Source organism: Leuresthes tenuis, unplaced genomic scaffold (assembly GCF_036924035.1).
Source record: "Leuresthes tenuis unplaced genomic scaffold, fLeuTen1.0.hap1 SCAF_1, whole genome shotgun sequence".
Taxonomy (NCBI): domain Eukaryota; kingdom Metazoa; phylum Chordata; class Actinopteri; order Atheriniformes; family Atherinopsidae; genus Leuresthes; species Leuresthes tenuis.
Genome location: NW_027325355.1, coordinates 29,396,442 through 29,417,924, shown reverse-complemented (window position 1 = coordinate 29,417,924; position 21,483 = coordinate 29,396,442). Strand labels below are relative to the sequence as shown.

The window sequence follows — 21,483 nt, the reverse complement described above, 5'->3', positions numbered from 1 at the left end:
ACGCTCCAAATATAACAACATTTTAATAACTGGTGACTTATGCAAGTTAAAGTTGATTTTTACCTGCATCGTGTGATTTTGTTGTTGATTTTAACAGCAAACTGAAGTCAGACAATTGATGCTGCAGCTCCATTTAAAACTAAATCAGTAAAAGATAAAACTAAACCAAAGTGGAGAAATGAGAGAATCAAACAAATGAAAAAAATGCAGGAGAGCTGAAAGAAAATGGAGGAAAACCAAAATAACCATTAACATTTATTATAAGTCCCTCCATAACCCGGAGAAGAGTCTTAATTCTACCTAAACACGTGTTACAGTCCAGAGTTTCATCATGCATCGTGTTTGTATTACACAGACGTTATTGTGTGTATTTATTCATTCATATCTTCCATGAAAAAGTGCAGGAAAATAAAATGGCCGTTTATTACTGCCCTCTAGCGGTTAAACTGCACAGCTACATTAATCAGTGCTTTCTGATTTAACCGGAAGTTAGATTACCAGAACCACGGTACAGCGAGAAATATAAAGTCTGTTCTGTTTAAATTTACTGTCACGTGAAGTAGCCACGATTTAGCACCACATTCACTCATTTTGGACTCATCATTTCAGCTGAATAGAAGCAGAGAAAACAAAGATGCTGACTGCCGTTAACTAGCTAGCGCTAACTGTAGCTTGGTTTACACTTGAAGGAAAAAACTGCGCCTTTCACACAAAGAGGCCACCAATTTATTTACATTCAGTCACTAGTCCGTAAAACAATTCTCCGCTGTTATCAGATCAAACAGCTTTATTTTACGTCTGTTAAGTGCAGCACAGCGTTAATATGATTTTATTCTGAAAGTCTTACAGGAAGTGCAGTCATTTGTAATATCTCTATCTTTACCTTTTCTGTAGATACCATCTGTGGCCGCTAGAGGGCAGAAACGCCCTGCTCACAGTATAAAGACTGAATCTGTGGACTGCAGCTGGTTGCCTTCATCATATGAACAAAATGACTTTATAACAAACAGATTTCACTCCATTTCAGACACAACGGGACAACAATGCTTTCAGTAAAACATTCAGACTGACAAAGTACAACAATATTTACGAGGAGTTTCATCCTTAAAGGCTTTTAACAGTTACTGTGCCGGTTTGAAACTGGTCCTACTTTCCATCGATCCATCTTCACTGAGTAATGATAAGAAATGTAAGCTGTGGTAAAACTCCAGCATTCATAATCTGAACTAAATATGACAGTGTTGTTAAAATATTAATATAACTGCTCTCTTTCATTATAAAACCTCCTTTTATAAAGATTTCCCACATTTCAAAGTTCATCCTGACTGAAGGTGTAGTTACAGCTTATGGCCACAAGAGGGCAGCATAGAGAGATGCAAACTGTCTGTCAAGTCAGCAGTGACGTAATTAGATATCACTTCCGGTAAGGACATAAAATAAAAGCTTCCCAAATAACTGTAAATAGTTTGGATCTTATATTTATGTATAATAACGTACTTTTCTTAAGAAATTTACCATTTTTTGTATATAAAATATTCCCAGTTCACATGATTGATGTTGGTTGTTTTGTTTTTACTTGGAGTTAACATTTAGAAGACATGCTTTTTTTGTTCTTCTTTATTTAAAGTAAGTACAAACACACAAGGCGTATAACAATTAAACATATTCTCATAAAGAGTGAAATTAGAAGACATGAATCTTGAATCTAGTTTTCCTTTTCCTGCCTCGGCTCATGTCCCACACTCCAGTCCACTTGGTGGTAATAATCCACCTTGAAGCTGGCTTTCTTGGTACAATCTGGATCCCTCCTCTGTAAATGTGACTGGAATCTTCCACTTCCTGTCTGTCAGTGTGGAGTTTCACCTGCAGCTGCTGGGATGAGAACAGGATGAGAGGAAGAAGCTCTCAGCACCGTCCCCTCATTAAACTACTTTCAGTAAATTTCCAAACTGATGTGAAGTTCAGCTTCAGTCCTGTTCTCAGCTGCTGATCTGCTCACATCTGACTGAATATTTCTGGGATGTGGCTGCTCACTCTGACCACACTCCAGCTTACATTAGATTCAACCTTTTTGTCCTCACACATGTACAGAGCAACAAAGTGCAGTTTAGCATCTGAGCAGAAGTGCAATAAGCAGTGAGTGCAGCAGCATAAATACTGTGGGATACAGAGGTATGTCCAGCTGCTTTTTATAGCACATGGACAGCATTTACAGATGAACATCTATGTACAGGTGATGGAGAAATACACACCGTGACTGATATGCTGCTCAATCACCTGAATACAATCAAACATGGAAGCGTTGGATGTGGATGTGACACACAGTACGTGGCGGTGAGCAGGACAGCTGAGCGGCCTCTTCTGCTCGCCACTGAACGCAGGTTAAAGGGTAACAGCGGCTGTCCCTCACTCATATACAGAGCTGAACAGCAAAGGGTGGAGCTCTGAGTGCGTGAGCAGCTAACATGGTCCTTCTGTCAGCCACAGCATCTACAACCCTGCAGACAGTAGAGAGTCATCACTGACCGTTACTCTGAGCTCTGACCTCACCTGCAGCCTCCTGACAGGAAGCCATTATCTCAGCAGGGCGGAGCCAGCTGCTTTCCTGAGGATTTACTGAGAGCTGATTGGTTGACACGGTTTCCCTGAGATGACCGATCCTGCTTTAGACCGAGGTTAGTAACGCCCACCTTATTCCCACACACCTGAGGGGAAAAGGGCGAAGAAAAGTCTATTATCCAGTTAAAACCTGTTCTCTGACTGCTGTTCAGTGCTCTGCTGAGTCCAAATGTGTGACCAACAGGTCTGTAATCTACAGGATTCCTTCTGCCTCTGTTCTATAAGAACAATCAGTGGTTACAGGTTATTAAAGATGGATACCATCACAAAAGTCTGGAACAACAACTGAAAACAGCCCCTTCCAGTAGTTATTGATTCATAGGTTGATGTATAAGTTCACCCACTGGAGCTGGTCTCATAAACACTCTGTGATAAAACTTTCTCTGCAGTGATGTGAAAACTGAGATTAAATACACACAACAATAAATACAGAGTAAAACAGCTGAAGTAAAACCACCAGCTGACTGTCACAGGAAGACACAATGAGGGAAAAAGAAGAAAAGCAGCTGTTAACTGCTGTTTATTTCTAAAAGTAATATTTTTTTTGTTGGAAAATCATGACTCAGTTTATGTAAATAGGGAATATTTTTAAATACAAAAAATAGCACATTTCTTCAGAAAAGTACATTATTGTTCACATAAATAAAGGATGAAATTTACCTCCATAAATAGAAATGTAGAGTATTATGGTAAAATATTCTGTTCCAGCAGTTAGACTGATCCACTGGAGAAGTTTACTAATATAAAAATGAAACTAACAAATGAAATAGTAAAAAGTGTATCTGGTCCTTTGGGACTGTTTGCTTGTTTGTCTGACAATTAATTATTTGGGAGGCTTTTATTTTTTAGTCCTCACCGGAAGTTATATCTAATTGCGTCTCTGATAACTTGACAGACACTTTGCATCTGTCTCTATGCTGCCCTCCTGTGGCCATAAGCTGTAACTACACCTTCAGTCAGGATGAACATTGAAACGTGGGAAATCTTTATAAAATAAGGTTTTATGATGGAAGAGAGCAGTTATATTAATATTTTAACAACACTGTCATATTTAGTTCAGATTATGAATGCTGGAGTTTTACCACAGCTTACATTTCTTATCATTACTCAGTGAAGATGGATCGATGGAAAGTAGGACCAGTTTCAAACCTGCACAGTAACTTTTAAAAACCTTTGAGGATGAAACTCCTCGTAAATATTGTTGTACTTTGTCAGTCTGGATGTTTTACTGAAAGCATTGTTGTCCCGTTGTGTCTGAAATGGAGTGAAATCTGTTTGTTATAAAGTCATTTTGTTCATATGATGAAGGCAACCAGCTGCAGTCCACAGATTCAGTCTTTATACTGTGAGCAGGGCGTTTCTGCCCTCTAGCGGCCACAGATGGTATCTACAGAAAAGGTAAAGCTGGAGATATTACAAATGACTCACACTTCCTGTAAGACTTTCAAAATAAAATATTAACGCTGTGCTGCACCTCTCATTGTACACTCCACATTATAAGAAATACGACCTTCTAAAAAGAAAATACAATTCCCTTGTGCCGTGTATTGTATCTGATACAAATTAGCGCCATCTTTGTAGTTCTTTCAGTTTGCAAAGTCGGGTTTTAAAAACATATATCTACTGAATATATCAAATATCTACTGCAGCCGAATTAGTAATTACACTTCATCTATATGACTGATGTTTAAAAAATGTAAAGATGTCGATTTATGTTAGATATTCTAACTGTTATTGTAGAAATGCGGTTTTGGGTTAGCAGCTTCTTCCGTTTTGCAAAGTAGAGTTGTGAAAACATACATCTACTAAATATATCAAATATCCAGTTCAGCCGAACTAGTAATTACACTTCATCTAGATGATCAATACAAAGAAAAATTAAACAAGTTCACTTCAGATACTTTTACTAGTTCATGCATTTCTTACTTCTGGATTGGACTACTGTAATTCTTTATTATTGGTCTGTCCCACATATTCTCTGAAAAGCCTCCAGCTGATCCAAAATGCTGCAGCCAGAGTTCTGATGAGATCTAACAGCAGAGATCATGTTTCTCCAGTTTTAGCTTCTCTTCATTGGCTCCCTGCTAAATTCAGAATAGAATTTAAGATTCTTCTCCTCACATGTAAAGCTCTTTAGCGCTCCTTGCAATAAAGACTTATACGGTGCCGTCACTTTTCGGCAGGAGAAGCCCTACCGAAAAGTGACGGCACCGTATAACTCTGGATTGACCAAATTCACTGTACGTGCACCCGGTTTACTTTACTATCAATGAAAAGACAGAGTATGTAACCCCTTCCAATCTAGAGTTTTACTGTGCAACAGCTGTTGTGTTCCTCATCTGAAAAGGTGTTAATATGTAAACATCTAAAACTGACAATCTGCTCTTTAGCCTTACCTGTGTGGTCCTGAGTTCAAAGACATCACAGAGAGAGCTTCGCGCACGTACTTGCACGGAGGTTCAGTAATTTCCGCTGTTTTAACTTTCACTTCTGGACTGAGCTTTAGCTTTGTGTGAGGCACAACTCCTCTAGATGGCAGCAGTGGACCAAGAAAACATCAACACTGAATCTTTTTCATCACTGTGGAGGGCTGACACCGCCTTAATAAGAAATATAGATATAGATATTTCTATATTTATGTTCATATATATATATATATATATATATATATATACATATATGTATATATATATATATATGCAATATACAACAATATATAACATTGATTGATTGATTGAACATGTATATCTATTTCTGATTAAGGCGGCACACGTGTGTGCGTGTGTGTGTGTGTGTGTGTGTGTGTGTGTGTGTGTGTGTGTGTGTGTGTAGGGTTAGCAGATTTAATAATATGATACATGTGTATAAAACGTTGGGAAACTCAGAATATATATACAGGGTGTGATTTGCCGGTGATTTATCCCCCCTGAATTTTCACCATTAATTTCACATTAATTATTAACAACCAAAATACAAAGGGTCCGCGTTCATTTTGAAAGTAGTTTTATTTTGAAAACCAACCGGATTTTCTTCCGTTTCACAAGTCCAACTTCCTGTTTGCGTCATCCGCGCCAAAACAAAAGCTTAATCAAATAGAGATAAAATTAGAATAATCCAGAGCAGCATATCGTCATATTTTACTGGACCACAACAAAGAATATATACTGTTTTCATAGTCTGACCTATAATCTACCCGATTAACCATTAAAAAAGAAAAACAAACATCTTGGCAGCACATTGTGGTATTTCATGTTTTCTGCTGAACTGATATCGGGAAAGAATTACAATTTTATTTTTATTTGACAAATTTAAAAACAATATTTTGAGAAAATATTTCTGCAGATGCAGTGGTTAAGTTCAGGTTCAAAACAGGCCTACCGCCTACCGCCTAAGTGTGAGGTTTATCTACACAACAGTTTGCACACTGTTGTGTGATCATTTTTCTCAAAATGACCCCCCCCCCCCCCTCTGTTTTTTCACAAATCGCACCCTGTAATAAATACACACAATAAATTGTCTGAAATAAATGCATTAATAATAATATTAATAAATAGTTAATTAATGTCCGTCTCTCTTCATCATGTTTCCTGCGTGAAAGCAATGCTCCTCTGTCTCTTCTTCTTCTTCTTCTTCACACTGATTACAGCTGCCAGTTGGATGCTGATTCAGGATGAAAACTGTTCATGAACGGGTCCAGGTGTACCCTGCCTCTCACCTGATGGCAGCTGGGATAGGCTCCGCCCCCTGTCCTGCTTTGGCTCAAGCAGGTACAGAAAATGCATCGATAGATTTCCATGGATACATTCCGGCCCCGACGGACCTGTTTTGGACTAATTTTCAGCTGAAACCTGCGACCCGTTTTATCTGGTTAATGAAGCTAAAATGGGCCGATGCTTGTACTTCCTGGAGTTTCACAGAGTGGAGGCGGCAGAGCCCCCGGAGCCCATCATGGCTTCCGCAGAGAAACACAGAACCACAGAACCACTTTTAACGGGTTGCTGTTCTTTTTCTGAGCTTTACATGGATTCAACTTATGCATGAGAATTAACTGAAGAGCTCAGTTTAATACGATTTCTTTGGATGCAATAAAATAGTATAGTTTAGGAGTCTGACTGGAGTCTCGATCATTAAGTTTAAGGTGTTAATCTGCAGTCTGCGACCGCGTTTCATACCAGTCCTTCCCCAGTCTTGGGCTCATATCAAAATGTTTAATATTATCGCAGGTTGCAGTGACGTAACACAATCAACAGCCAATAGATGAGCTCTGACAGCATCAGAAACAGGAAAGCAGACAGTCGATAACAAACATGTCGGCGGACGTAGAAGAACGAGCGACATTCTGTGGCGTTTTCTCTTCTTTTTGTGGGGTTTTTCACTATAAACCACTGCACAGACCAGAGCAGCTGCAGCTAAAAGCTGCTTCTCCTCCATTTTTGTAAAACATCTAAAAAAATCTAGTTGTAGTCTTGTAAATAGTGACCCTACAAGATTCAGTGTTTGTAAAATCTTTAGTCTGAGGCTGGTCTGGGACTAAAAACTCTTTTCAAAGTCTTCTGGTGTGTGGGTAGCATTAGATTGAGTTATTCAGTTCATTTAACAAGCTTAATCTGACAAGAAATCGGATCGAATTAAGACCCGAGATGCGTTCTGCGCATGCTCCAGATTTTTTCCTGGATCGTCACCCGGAAGTGGAAGGAGACGATATTCCTGTTGTTGCCGTCAGAAAGAAAGAAACAACGCGATGGAGAATGCTCCGTTGTGCATCGTCTGTTCCATAACCAGCTCATCACAGATGGAGAGGGACGCAGCTTCATCTCGCTCTGCGTTCTCCATCTTTCTGAATGCCTGAGTTTGTTGTTGTTGGCGGTGAAGACGTCAACAGGAAGTGGCTCTATTAGCAATAGCTGAAATGGGGACAGCGCCACCTATGGTACCGGGGTATGACATGCTTTGTGCCAGTGATTCCATTCATTCACCGCCATATATCCAAGGATAGTTACCCTCAGATAAGGAGCAGAACCCAACTGTAGCTGTAATCCAGTTCATCTCAGCATGTGGACCCTCTGACTCTCACTGCAGCTAATGCAATGAATGATCACTTCCCTACAAAGTCCATCGGGTGGCAGTGTAGCATGGGAAATACAGTCATATGTGCAGAGTTCAAGGCCACATCCGACTTTTTACACATTAAATGAATAAAATTGGAAGTATCTTGACGTAATTCTGAGGGTTGTCGCTGCCTGTTTTCTTTACCTACATGTTATAGTCACCTGTGGCTCTTCCATCATTTGTCTGTGACCAGGAAAGGTCCCTTATCCTTAAGGTGCTGGTGGAGTGCTGAATGTGAGAGGTGGAGGATCTGGCTGCCATGTGCTGTGCATTGTCCCCGGTTATAAAGGTCTGGGAACTGCACTGAACTGACACCACTCAGCTTGTGTTGAGGTGTTTCATTCCCAGTGTTTTCATTGTTCTCAGCTGTGTATGGAATTAAAATATTGTTGTCCTCTCTGTTGATGCAGTGTTGTTTTACGCCTTTGCTGACCTCGGCGGTGTGATTTAGTTGGTGATGCTGGTTGGCATGAGTGGGGATACTTTGTTTGTCAGCTTGTTACATTTTTTTGAATTAGAGTTTGTTATCCACCTATTATTATATATAAAACTTGTATATAACAATGATTTATGCAGCAACATAATTCCCCTTCAGGGATTAATAAAGTGTGATTGAACTGAATTGAGGACCTATCACCACTGTTTATAGATTGATGCAGCAGCACAAATTGGAGAAAATGTTCTTTTTTTCTTGCACTTTTCGAAGAAAATACACACTCGATGTGCTTTAGGAGCAGTTTTACGTTCAACAAAGGTGCACACAAAACCACAAACGAGTGTAAAACTACTTTTATTTCTAATCATTATTGAAAACACGCTCCGGTACTCAATGTTGTACCGTTTCGATACATGATAAGAAGGTAAAGTCTCCCTTTGGATGTAAATTCCAGTGTTTTTCAAATGAAAAATAGTGCATAAAGAATTCCTTCAATCACCTCAGATAACATGTCATGTTTGAACCTTTTTGAGAAGCACAAAAGAGCTAGAATACTTTCTAAGATTCACTTCGACTCTGAGCCTTTGCTTCCTGCTGAGCCCTCCATGCAGTGAGCACCTCGTCATCTAGAGTCTCCGCAGCAGCCCGAGCCCTGACCCTCTGCCTGGTTTGGGCAATGAAAGTAGCAATGTCGTCCCCCTCTTCTTCGTTGGTGTCCTCTCGCCTGCTCCTCCTCCCTTCTGTCTCGCTGTTTTCATGCCGTGAACGATGAGGGAACTTTCTCTGGGTGAAGTCGCCATAGCTCTCTGTTCCCTCATCGCTCTCCTCATAAGTTGCAGATGACCTTCCTGCACGGCTGTAGCCGCGGGACTGCGAGAACCCGTTGTAGGAATACTCCGTGTCTTCCCTCGACAGATCTTCATGCAGTCTTGACTGGTGTCTGGAGGTAACACCGTATGTTTCCTCATCATCTTCTTCTGCGGTGTAGGAAGCCCTGCGACTTGAGAAGTCGAATTCAGAAGCAGAAGCATCAAGATCGTCATATGGATCTTCTGATGGATCAGCTTCTGGACCAGAAGAGGATTTTCTCGGGGGGGGCCTGACACTTTCCAGCCAGTCATCGATACTGGTGTTCTTGTTTTTCTCCAGTGCTGGGTTGAGATTCAGGCACCCGGAGAGGCCATAACTCCTCTTCGGTTTCTCCTTTTTCTTTGTCCCTTCAAGAAACTCCTCCTCCCTCTTCTTCCTTTCCTCCTCCTCATCTTCATCCTCCTTCGGTTTCTTTTTCTTGTAGAGAGTACTTCGCTTGTTGTCTTCCAGGATCTTCTTCTTTTCATATGTGGCCATCTTCTCTCTCATCTCAGTCTTGATCTCCTTGTCCATGGCATCCAGTTTGCCCAGGTTGACCTGATCCTGGAAGAGACTGAAGAGAGGGACACTCGTGGTGGTGATTTTGTTTTTCTTGGAGCCCAGAGTGGAGCCAAGGTCAGAACCCAGGGCCGAGCCTCGACCACTGAGACCTGAGATGCTACTCGACCCAGAGAGGGCAGATGCTGCTCCACCACGTCCTTTGGACAGAGCACTGGAGTAGGAAGCACCACTTAGCAGGGATGCTTTGTCATCATCCACACCACGACCTGCAAGCACACTTGAGGCACCACCAAAGCTTAGTTCAGACCCAGCACGTGATGGAGGAGGCAGGCTCATTTCACTCTGCTTCTGTTTGATTGTTTCAGAGACAACATTGGCGATCCAGTTTTGGATACTGGCCAGATTGACCATTGGTTCGCCTCCAGGACCTTGCACCGCTGGAACTGGAAGGATGGGAGGAACCGGCATCATGGGGTTCGGTGGAACCGCGGACTGGACAGATCTCGTACTGCGAGCTTTTGAAACAGAGGATATGACAGACGATCTGCCACTGAGCATGGACATGTTGTCATCGTTAGCCACACTTGGTGGGCCTGCTACGCCGGCTCCAGCCCAGAAGGCAGAGAGAGGTATCGTACCACCGCTAACACAGCTCTCTGTCTCCCAGCCACACATGGACTGACTTTCCTCTAAAGTTTTCTTGGAACGCTCCAGAATCTCCTCACGTCTTTGCCTCCTTTTGACTGTAGCAGAGTCCTCCCCCCGGCTCAACTCCAGAATCTCGTCTGTGTTATCCTCACCAAGACGCTTTTGTTGCCTTAGCTTCCACGACTGGTACGCTGTGAGGTTCACATCTTGGAAGGATGGGGTCTTGGCTTCTCCCTCGCCATCACCTTTCTCTCCGTCACCGACAGAACTTTTCTCTCCATCCTCGCGATCTTTCTTGTTCCAACCGAACTGGATTCTCTTTATGCGCCAGCGCTCCAAAGGTGTCATCTTGTCCTTGTTCTTCTGGCAAAAATTGTACATGGAAGTTGTGTCAGAGAGGATGCTCTGAACTTCATCATCAATCTTTTGCTTTCCTCCTTCGCCTTCTGTAGCAGTGCTCTCACTGCCTTCATCATCCTCTTTTTTGCGGTAGCGAGCAGCAGCTTGTTCCTCGATTTCCTTCAGCCGCTGTTTCCAAAGATCGGAATAGCTTGAGCAGCTGGAGGTGGACATCGCGTCGGAGGGAGGGCGCCTGATGCGACGCTTTAACCGCTCTTTTACAGCTCGTACATCCTCACTGGTGACGCTCTCCACATCAGCATCTGTAATTTCTTTTGTCTTTTTTGGACGACCCCCTGCAAGAGATTCCCCATCCTCCTCCTCACTGTTGAGCTGGGCCTCCCACCAGTCATCACTCTGGTATATTTCATTTCTGCGCTGCCACTCGCGGATCATGCTGTCGAGACCATCATCATCTTCCCTATCCTCCCCGCCGTTGTGCTCAGGAGGAACCAGCTGCTCTTCACCACCAGTTAAAGCCTGGCTGTCCATCCCATTCTGCGCTCCCTTCAGTCCACTTTTGAGCGCTGCAGCAGCTGCAGAAGAGGCAACGCTGCTCATCACACTCTCACCATCCTCTTCCTCCTCCATCATAATGGAGTGAGCTTTCACTTCCATCATGCTTTGTTCTTCCTCTTTATCTGTGTCCTCATCATCATCATCTTCGTCTCCTCCTTCGCCGAAGATCCGGGCCCGGCTGCGAGCGTCGATCACAGAGCACTGGCTGAGCGTCTCGTCGTCATCGTCACGTTCCTCCAGCAGAGTCTCATTGAGCTCTCGCAGTTGCTTCAGGAAGCCTTCGTTGGGGTTGATGGCACGTTTTTTTCTTATGGAGGTCAGGGCCTCCATAATGGTCATGTTCTGGAAGATCATCAGGTAGGCCGCCACCAGGACAGCAGAGCGACTGATGCCCATCATGGAAACCACAAGCACCTTCCCTGCAAGCCAAGAGAACACAAATTACAACCTGTGCCACACTGGGTTTATCAAGACAGTGAACTCCTAAAAAGTGATGCAGATTGTGTGACTTCACTGCCTATGAGTGGAAGAAAGAGAGCAGCCTGCAGCAACTGGGTGAGATATTAAGTGTGTGCTGCTGACTGCCTTCAGGCAATACTTTGTGAATGAGCCACAGAGACTATCATCTTCTTCCAGGAACACAGCCCTACTTTGTGGGAACATTAAAGAGTATCAGGTGTTTGGGATCTTTTAATCCATCGGTTATGGCTGCTGCCCAGGGACACTCTGAGAATGGAACCAACCACAGACCCAAAAACATCTGTGCTGTTTATTCACTAACTTTATTCATCCTTTTAGATTTCTCTTTAGTTTTACATATATAATTAACCATGTGCAAGTTTTTTGTATTGTTCTCTTCTCAGTTGGAGCTGAGAACAGATAATCTTATTGTTGAATTGGAGAAAAATGCAGTTCAATAAAGTCAAACAAAACTAAGACTAACAAAACCATCTCTCACCTTTGTGCGTGAGCAACGCCTCGTCCAGGAATTCGGCAGTGGGTCGGAAGTGCGGCGAGATGTCAGCATCAGGGAAATCATCTACCTCGATGCCCTTGTACTGGATGCCGTTGTAGAAGGACTGGTTGGTGTAGACTCCTGTGCCGTGAGCAGTGTTCAGGATGTGCGTGATGCCCATTCTCTTCAGACGGGCCTTGTTGACTGCAACAGACCTGAGAGAGAAAAACAACATGTTGTCTTTCTGTTTTCAAGCTTATTGACTTACAGCTGAGTGTAAGTTTTGTTCTGGAGCTTTCAAGCCAGTCTCCATCAGCTGGCAGAGTTGGCCCATCCATCCTTCCATTTTCTATACCGACAGTCCGTTAATCGGGTAGCGGGGGGGGCTGGAGCCTATCCCAGCAGTCATCGGGCAAAAGGCGGGGTACACCCTGGACAGGTCGCCATCACAGGGCCACATAGAGACAAACGAGACAAATGCACGCTCACACTCACTCCTACGGACAATTTGGAGTCACCAATTAACCTGACATGCATGTTTTTGGATGCTGGGAGGAAGCCGGAGAACCCGGAGAGAACCCACGCATACACGGGGAGAACATGCAAACAGAGAAAGGCCCCTGGCAGGGATCGAGCCTGGAGGTGACGGTGCTAACCAGAGTTGGCCCAGTTTCTCAAAAGACGAGATATTTAAACGTAGTTTTCTGAACATTTTGAGACCTTGAATTTAGCAACAAAAAGCTAAAGTTACTACTTTCACTGATGAAGACGAAGTGCGACTGAAAGCTCCAGAAGAAGCTGGACTTCAAGAACTGTTTTTAATGTGAAGTTCAACACAGATAAGAAGTTCTGGATCTTCCCAGATGGAGTAAGGTTTAAACAGCAAGGTCCCGTGTTAGGGTTAAAAGCTCCAGAACGCACTAAGTTTGTCATGGAAATGTGGAAGAGTGGACCCAAGCGATAGACTGTGAAGAGGCTGAGAGGTTGCACAGCTGGCAGATGTATCAAGAACAGGGAAACCGACATCCGGTCCTGCAGCTTTTAGACGTTTCCCTGCTTCAACACACCTGATTCAGGTCAGTGCATCACTAGCAGGCTGCTGCAGAACTTAATCTTTTGAAGAGATCCATTTAATGAACCAAACCCATCTAAAAATGGGTTTTAGTAAAGTGATGGACAGCTTTAGAAAACATTACCCAGTTAAGTCTTTGAAAAAATGATTAGAAACACATGAAATCTGCTCATTCAGATGCAATTCATAGTTGGCCTTTTGCTAAACTGTCTGGCGACTCACTTCTCAGCTATGAAGATATTGGGCCACACCTCATCCACGGGGTTAACTGGAGCTTCCAGACGGTCCTGCACCATGGCTCTCTGGATGTCCAGCACGCAGGGGGTGTTGTAGGGGCTGCGGTCGTCAATCATGTCCCGTACACGGTTGTACAGGTCCTCCACCATCAGCTGCTCGGCAGTTTCCATCATAGACTCTGGGATGGACTCAGTGCGTACGCCTCGAGGTGGCAGCTCTGAGGAAGAAGGAATAGGGTCGTAACGATCATGAACAAAGGGTAGAATTTGGTTTTGGTATATTTTCTTGGCCTCTTTGGAGGCTCTTCGTGTCGTTGTGAAGCCGAACTCACCAAGTGTTGGCTTGTTCACCCACTAACAGGGAACATGAGCTGGGTTTAGACCGTGGTGGGACAGGTTAGTTTAACCCTACTGATGGGAGATGTTGTAGTGGCTTGTTATTTTCAGCGACACTTTCTGCTGTCTGTAAAGCCCACTGGGAATAAAATCCACCAACCCACATCTCTGCAGCTCTCTGCAAACAATTCATCCCTCCTGAGCTTTTTCTTTATCATGTTTTGCCCTTTATGTGCAGCACTCATATTAATAATGAACAGCCCAAAGTTTTCATTACGTTTAAAATAATGCTGCCCTGGTGCAGCTGGATTAATGCATGCAGCTTAACAGACTTCTCACGGTACATTTTTAGCTCCCAGTGGGAATAAAACCACTCTGAAGAACACATACAGACAGCCACACATGCTTTTGTTGTTTCTGAACACTGTGAAACCTCCAAGCTTTAAATGAAGAATTCCATCCCTGCAGAAACCAGCTGCGTTCATCAGTGACTGTCCGCTTCCCTGCAGATGAAACATGCATCGTCCATTAAGCTGACACCAAAGCCTGACACGGGAGCTGATGTGTCATTGAAGCTAATCTACTCAATCAGTCTGCACCTCCAACGAGAAGCGTCTCTGTCCAAGTGGTAACGAGCTGAGAGAATGGAACGTGGATTGGCAGCAACTCAAGAGTATTTGACCAAATGAGACTTAATTATCCCATCCACTGCATTTTAATGAGGAGGAAAGAGTCCTTAAGAAGCAGGTTTCTTATTAAAGAGGCATAGGCTGATCTGAAAATCTCAAAATATGAACAAAGCCAGATGATAAATCAAGTTTAAATCAGTAATAATCCCTTATAGCTTCCAGAATGAGAAATGGGCCCCAGAGTTTAGTCTGATTTCAACAGACAAAGTTCAGATATGTTTGAGGCTGGTGAATAATCAGACAGCACACATCTGTATATGACCCACATGTGGAATAAAGACGGCTGCTCTGATTAAAGGTTTCGCTCAAATGTATCTCAATCAGATACTTTCAGATTTAGACATTGTTTAACTTCATTAAGACTCATTTTTAAGACTTAGAGCTTCATCATGATCCTAACCATCATATTGTTGCTGGTTGAAGTCGCAGATGAAACCGTTTTATCATTTAATTCCACATCTTCTGCTCTGATTGGTCGGCTGCTGAAGCCTGAGCAGGGAGAACAGACATTAACAGCTGGCCATACATCAGATTTCCTCCTATTTATGTGTATTTCATTTCTATGCAAGAAGATTTCCCAAAGTAAAGCCTGAAAGCATTTAAGTCTGGATACCTACTTCAAAAAGGAAATTTATCAGACAAATTAAGGTCAAAGTCCCACATCAACATCGCAGTTTTCCACGGACAGGTTTGTAATGTGTAATATCTTTAGTTTCATTTAAACTTTTATGATAAAAAGCTGTAAACGTAGATAAACTATTGCATTAAATCGATTATAAAGCGTATTTGAGCACAGTTTAGAAAAGGTTAAAGACGTTTTGAACTTTTTGCCACTTGAACGCAGCTCCTTTCATCATCAATGCACTCAATCTGTAACACTGATAAAAGATCAGGATTACAAAAGCAGATTAGGAGTGGGATTTAACCACCCATCAAAACATCAACATTAAACCTAATCTGAACATATATGAAGCACAGTTTTAACCCTAATTTGCTTTATGCACCAAATCCATTTGGTTCTCTTTATGTTTCAGAATTTTGCGAAAAGAAAACCTGACTTCTTCTGATCAAACAGTCCATCATTTAGTCAGCTGTCTTTGTTGCCTTTCCTCGGGCTCAACCCTTGCACTCTAACACGTGCACTCTCACGTGCACTCTCACATGCATTCCCCCTGTTGTTTGAATATATCAGCGAGGAGGAGGAATATCCGATCAAGTGCAGAACCGGTCTTCAACCTTTTTATAAAACAGCCTTTTCTATGACTGTCGAACCCTATAAATAATACCTTTGTAATGTTTGCCATTATTTGGCCAGGTGTTGGTGCACAGGTGAGGCATACCGCAGGACAAGCCGTGCAGAAACAAAACCACTGAACGTCATTCCACGGAGACTTTAACTGATCACATTATGAAATACAGGAAGTATCCCCTGATATCCTGGGTCTCTGCTCAGGTCTTTGTTTGTTGAATGCACGAAGGCCAGTGGTCAAATTTCCTCAGATCTCCATTTTAAAGTTCACACAAGGGCCCTCTGAAGCTCTAAAGCTTTAGCTACACCATCTAACTTCTACTTTGCCAGTTGTATGTTTTATCAGTTTTTCACCCTCCGAAATGAAAAGTGTTTCAAATACAAACGTCAGGATTGATGGGAAAATGGGAAAAAAGAAAATGTAGAGCTGCTGAAGGGTGTGTTTTCCTCATCCTAACCAAGTATTTTGTGTTTGTTTAAGTCGTGGTGGGAATGACTTGGTTTCTCCTTGGTGGTAAAGTATGTTAAAACCTGACCTTTAAAGACTTTCTTTCCCTGAAGCAGAATTAAAGAAGCCTTTTGATGATTTCATAAAAGTTGCAGAGAACTCAAGATTTTACACTAATAAAATCATTCATGATCAAATCTTTTTTGTCAATACCTCAGAAAAGTGTTAATAAAAAATGAACCTCAGAGCAAATGAGCAGCTGCCTGATAAGAAATCATCAGAAAAACAGCTGGAAACTGATCTGAAGCCCAACTGCTCTCTCACCCTCGTTGATGATCTTCTTGGCAGCGATGGCTGAGGAGAGGTGGATAGGCTCCATGAAGATGCTGGCAGCGTCAGATCCAGAGATCATGGAAAACCTGGACTCTGATGTCATGGAGAAACTTAGAGACAGACGATGGAAGAAGAGACAGTCAGCGTGACAACATCTGGCCTTTCATCAGCATTGTGTGATGAACGAATTTAATTGAACTGTGACATGAGCTGCAGATCTCATACGAATCTGGGTTGAGGTTTTACTCCCTTCTCTATAACTTTTTCAGTTTAGATCAGAAAACATCTCCTTTCTACTCTTGTTTTTCTATTTGAAACACATTTGTTCATAAACAAGCTCCTGACTGATGATTAGTGTTGAAAACTGCACCAAAAAGCTTCTCATTTCTTTACTTATTGCCAAGAAAACAGGTTGAGTGATGTAAACATATGGAAATATAAATATAAATCCAGAATCTGAGGCAGAAACAGAGTTTTTTCTCAGTTCTCAGCAGCTTTAAAGTGAATATCTGGTCTGAGCTCCTTTATCCTCCAGCACAGCCTGAACCCTCTGAGACAAGCTTTCTGTCATTTCTTTAAGGAGTCTTCAGGAATAGTTCTCCAGGCTTCTTGAAGGACATCCCAAAGCTCTTCTTTGGATGTGGGCTGCCTTTTGTTCCGTTCTCTGTCAGATGATCCCACACTGCTTCAATAATGTTGAGGTCCGGGCTCTGGGGAGGATTCATCCCTCCATAAGACCTGTTGCCACTGATTTTCAGTCCACTTCTTGTGTCATTTGGCACAGCTCAGCCTTTTCTCCCTGTTTCCCTTCCTTAAGAACGGCTTCTTGACAGCCACCCTTCCATGGAGACCATTTCTGATGAGGCTTGGGCCAACAGTAGATGGATCAGCTGAAGGTCCAGATGCATCTCTCAGGTCCTGTCAGGTCACAGCTGGATTTTTTCCTCTTTCTTAAGGACATCACTTTCAGATCCTGTTCATCTGCTGTAGATAGTTTTTTAGGCCTGACTCTTCTTCTTTTGTCCTCCACTTGTCCAGTTTCCTCAAATGTTTTAAGGACACACTGCACACCATGCTGAGATATGCCAAGTTTTCAGCTAATAGCTCTTTGGGAATCACCTTGTTGCTGCAGAAATCCTATTTTCTGTCTGTCAAACTGTGTTTTCTTTGCTGTTTTTCATAGATGCAGCTAAAGAAATGGGAACAAATGATGTGTCTTTGTGACAAAGAGCCTAAAGATCCAGTTTAAAATGGCTTCTTTGCTAAGTTGTCTGTTCTGTGTCGACACAACACTGGTTCATCCCTTGAGTTAGGAGCCTTTTTTCTGCCTGAATGCTTCATAGCTCAGAGTTAAGTGGCTGAACAAAGAAAAAACACTGAAAATGCTCAGGTACAAGGACTGAAGAAGCAGAAAATGTCCAAAGAAAAACTCTGAAAGACCTTCAGAAAGCTGGAGAACTGTTGATCAGGACACTTTAAAGATTACAATAACATCTGGCTGCTTGGAAGGAAAATATAAAGAAACAACTTGATCAAGACTTCACATCCTCATAATGCAGGCGTCTCTCCTACTGCCTGAGTTTCTGTAGCTATACTTTAAACTAAAAACGAAGAAGGTCAGATTTAACTTAATTCTAAAGGGAATAACAAAGCGACACAAAACATTCTTCCTAATTTAATGGTCCTTAAGTATGATCCAGTGTCTCTGACTCTGAGAGACTCAAAAATAAATAAATAAACATCAAAAAGTCAAATCAACTACTGCAGCAGGGACAGGAAAATCAAAGCTTGAAGACACACTTGTCATCTAACTTCAGTGCATTTGTTTCTGTGAATTAATTCCAAATAAGTATTATTCAATATTCAGACGAAGTCATGTTTGGAGCAGATTTAAATCTTCATCCACCTTCGAACTGCTCCGTTTGATTTTACACATAAAATAAACCAGTTACTACAGGAAACCTATGAAGCCACATCCAGACAACATGTCAGAGCTATTCAGCGTTTTACTCCTAAAACCACCAGCAATAAAGAGGAATCTGGAGTGCTCAGAGCTACCTGGGGGAGGGACAGCGCAGGTAATGAGACTGGACTCCTCTGACATCCCTCTCCTCCTCGTCTCCGTCAGGAACCTTCTGATCCTCGCGCTCCACACTCTCATTGGCTGACGCCATGACAACCAGGATCCGAAAGAGGCCTAGAAAATAAATACACCTTTTGACTAAACCGTCGAGTTCATTTCTAAAACTTCCGACGTGTTTTTTCTTTCCACTGATGAGACAAAGTAAACTTTCTGAATTTTAGCCTGTTAAGGGAACAATAACTAGAACTAGCTGCTTTGTTAATTCCCCTAAAAACAACCCAGTTTGCTTCAAAGTGTTTCCTTCAGGAAGTTTAAGAACATCTTAAGGAGGATGATGCACGAATTATGTTAAATTTCAACCTTTCCCAACGCTGGAGCACAGGTTTGTCTCCACTGTGACGCATTTTTTCTGAGTTACACTCAGATGGGAACACTGACATAGAAGCATTCAACATAAACCCCATCACGATTAACACTGAAATGCATTCTTTGTGCTATGCTTCTGTCTCTTTAAAAGACTCCATTTTGACACTTTACATGCAGTTGCTCACATGACTGTTGGAGGTCTCATGTTCTTAATCATGTGTCGTTATTAGCTGCACAATCAAGTGAGTCAGGGCTATGTTTTAGGGAGGAAAGTCTCGAGGAAAATGCAAAAAAAACATCCCTTCAGGTCAGATCCACATCAGAAAACACAACTCTGAACTGGATTATCACCACTTATAGAAAGTAGAGATTCTTTCAACACACATGACTTGAGAAAAGGCTTTTTTTCTATTTGTGGAACAACTAAACCTTTTGTTCTGGGTTTCCAGGACCTGAATGAACGTCATATTCACTCGCAGCACGGTTAGCGTGGTTAAAGCTTATTGTTTGGCCACTTTGAAAACATTACCTTGAATGTGTAAAGAGCTGAATTTAAAATAAAAATCTAAATCCTAACGCAGAGTCTGAATTATACTGCGATTTGCTGTGGTTCAGCACAGTTAAATTGAATATTTACACCCTGTTTTTGACCTTTTTGATTCTATTATAACGCCCCAAACATTTAGTAAGTAATTAAAAATGAGCCTAATCTTGAAACCCTAATTTCCTGGACCTGTGACCTGCCTCTTCTTCGTCACCCTTAACACACTAAAGAGATGAAGATGTCTTTTTCATCCGAAGCTCCCATATGGTCTGTGTCGACGTTAAACCAGAAACTATTCTCAGTGCAGTCTAACAAACCGAAGCCAAGCTTCAGGGTAGTGTTGAGTGTGAGCGAGGCCCTCCAGCAGGTCTATTTTTAAGGCGAGGACAGCTGGCCGGCCTGCAGGCCTCGCAGCAGCAGAGACCTCGCAGCGCTGAGCTGTAACCGACTGAGCAGCAGCTCTCAGATCAGTGGGAAAACTTTCTGAAGCAGTCAAACAGGCTGTGAAGAAGCCATGTGTCCTACCTGTCTGTGTGTCCCTGTGGTTTTCTCCCACCTGAGGCTGAAGTGTGCTCCTCTGAAGCCGAGGGCGGCCGCACTGAGACCCTCTCCTGAAGTTAGACCCGGTCCTCCCCCTCCCCCCCCACACGGCCCGTGGGCACCCTGACACCCGACACCAGAGCTCCAGGTACTCCAGTACTTTTACTCGAGTTTTCCTTCAGTTATTTTTCACTTTACATCCAGGACGACTTCATCAGACACGTCTCCTGTTCTCTTTCATCATAAATGATCTTCTTCTTCTCTTAGCCTCAGATTTCCCTCCTTCTTTTATTCGTTTTTCTCTTCCTTCTATTTGTTTGTTTGTCATTTCTTTTATTCATCCTTTCTTTTTCTGTCTTATTCATTCCTTCTCCTTCATTCTTCCTGTCTTTGTTTCTTCTTTCCATAGTTTTTGTGCTTCTTTCATTCTTCCTTCATTTTCTTGCTCACATTCCACTTTTTTCCATGTTTTTATTCCCACTTTCCTTCTTATTTTATTGTTTTCCTTTACCTTCATTCTTCCCTCCCTTCTGTCCTTTAACTATACACCCACATTTCTCTCTTCCTCTGTATATTCTTTTTCATCATTCCTTTATCTAATTAGGCTTTACTTCCCCCTCTTTTCTTAATCCTCTCTTTTCCCCTTCCTTTGTTATTTCCTTCCTTCCTTTTGACTTTAGGTCTTTACTTTAGTAATCTCTCCCTTTATTTGGTCTTTCCAGTTTGTTTTTTGGTGAACTGAAACACCCAGAGTGACTTTGGTGAAACTTTTGGTGAAGTTTCACTAAAATGTGTCACTGATGTGTCCACAGGTCAAAATATGTACGGTTTATTATCTGTGAACTAAAAAGCAGGAAATTCTGGGATCAGCAGCTGAAAGCAGCAGAGTTTCACTTTCTATAATTAATCAAATGATGAATTGTTTCAGGAGTCCGATCTGATTTTCTCCCTCTGATGGGAACAACAGCTCAAAGTGTGTTTATCTGCAGTCTGCTGACAATCAGCAGCACTATTTATAGGCCAAGACTGCAGCTAATTTAAGTCACACGGTCACACATGAGGTCACGGTTTCTGGCTGGAGACTTAGATCAGTGCAGTGAAGCTGAGATTCAGATCCCTTCCAGTTGTCATGAAGTTTTTATTTCTAGTTTTTCATATTAATGTCAGTGTAATCTGAATATGTGTGTGTGTGAGAAACAAAAACATGACAAGATGTGTACGAATAGACTTTATTTACCATCATGGGAAAGTGCTTTAAGCAAATGACAAGTCTTCAGTGAAAACATACAGGTAAAGCCAAGCTGAGGAGAGACCGACAGGTAAAGAGAAAACAATAAACCTTAAATACACAAAAAAACCATCCTTGCATCATTACTGGAACATTTTAATAGCAAATGTGTTTGATACTAGCTTCGTTTTCCAGATACCAGAACATTCAGCCTTCTGACAGCGTATGTTCTCATTTTAACCACATGTGTGGACTGAAATACTTTAATTTAAGGTTTAGTTTAGGTTAATGTTGGTTTATTTC

General features: G+C 42.2%; 1 protein-coding gene across 1 annotated transcript; it reads right to left on the bottom strand.

The window, feature by feature from the left end:
• Positions 1-8,722: 8,722 nt before the first annotated feature.
• dusp27 (dual specificity phosphatase 27) lies at positions 8,723-20,014 on the bottom strand. Its single transcript, XM_072378008.1, has 6 exons — positions 19,969-20,014; positions 18,478-18,616; positions 16,411-16,529; positions 13,351-13,582; positions 12,060-12,271; positions 8,723-11,520 (listed from the first exon to the last, which is right to left on the bottom strand). Exons 2-6 carry the CDS (start codon positions 18,591-18,593, stop codon positions 8,723-8,725), a joined length of 3,477 nt encoding a protein of 1,158 aa, XP_072234109.1. The 5' UTR covers positions 18,594-18,616; positions 19,969-20,014.
• Positions 20,015-21,483: the final 1,469 nt, after the last annotated feature.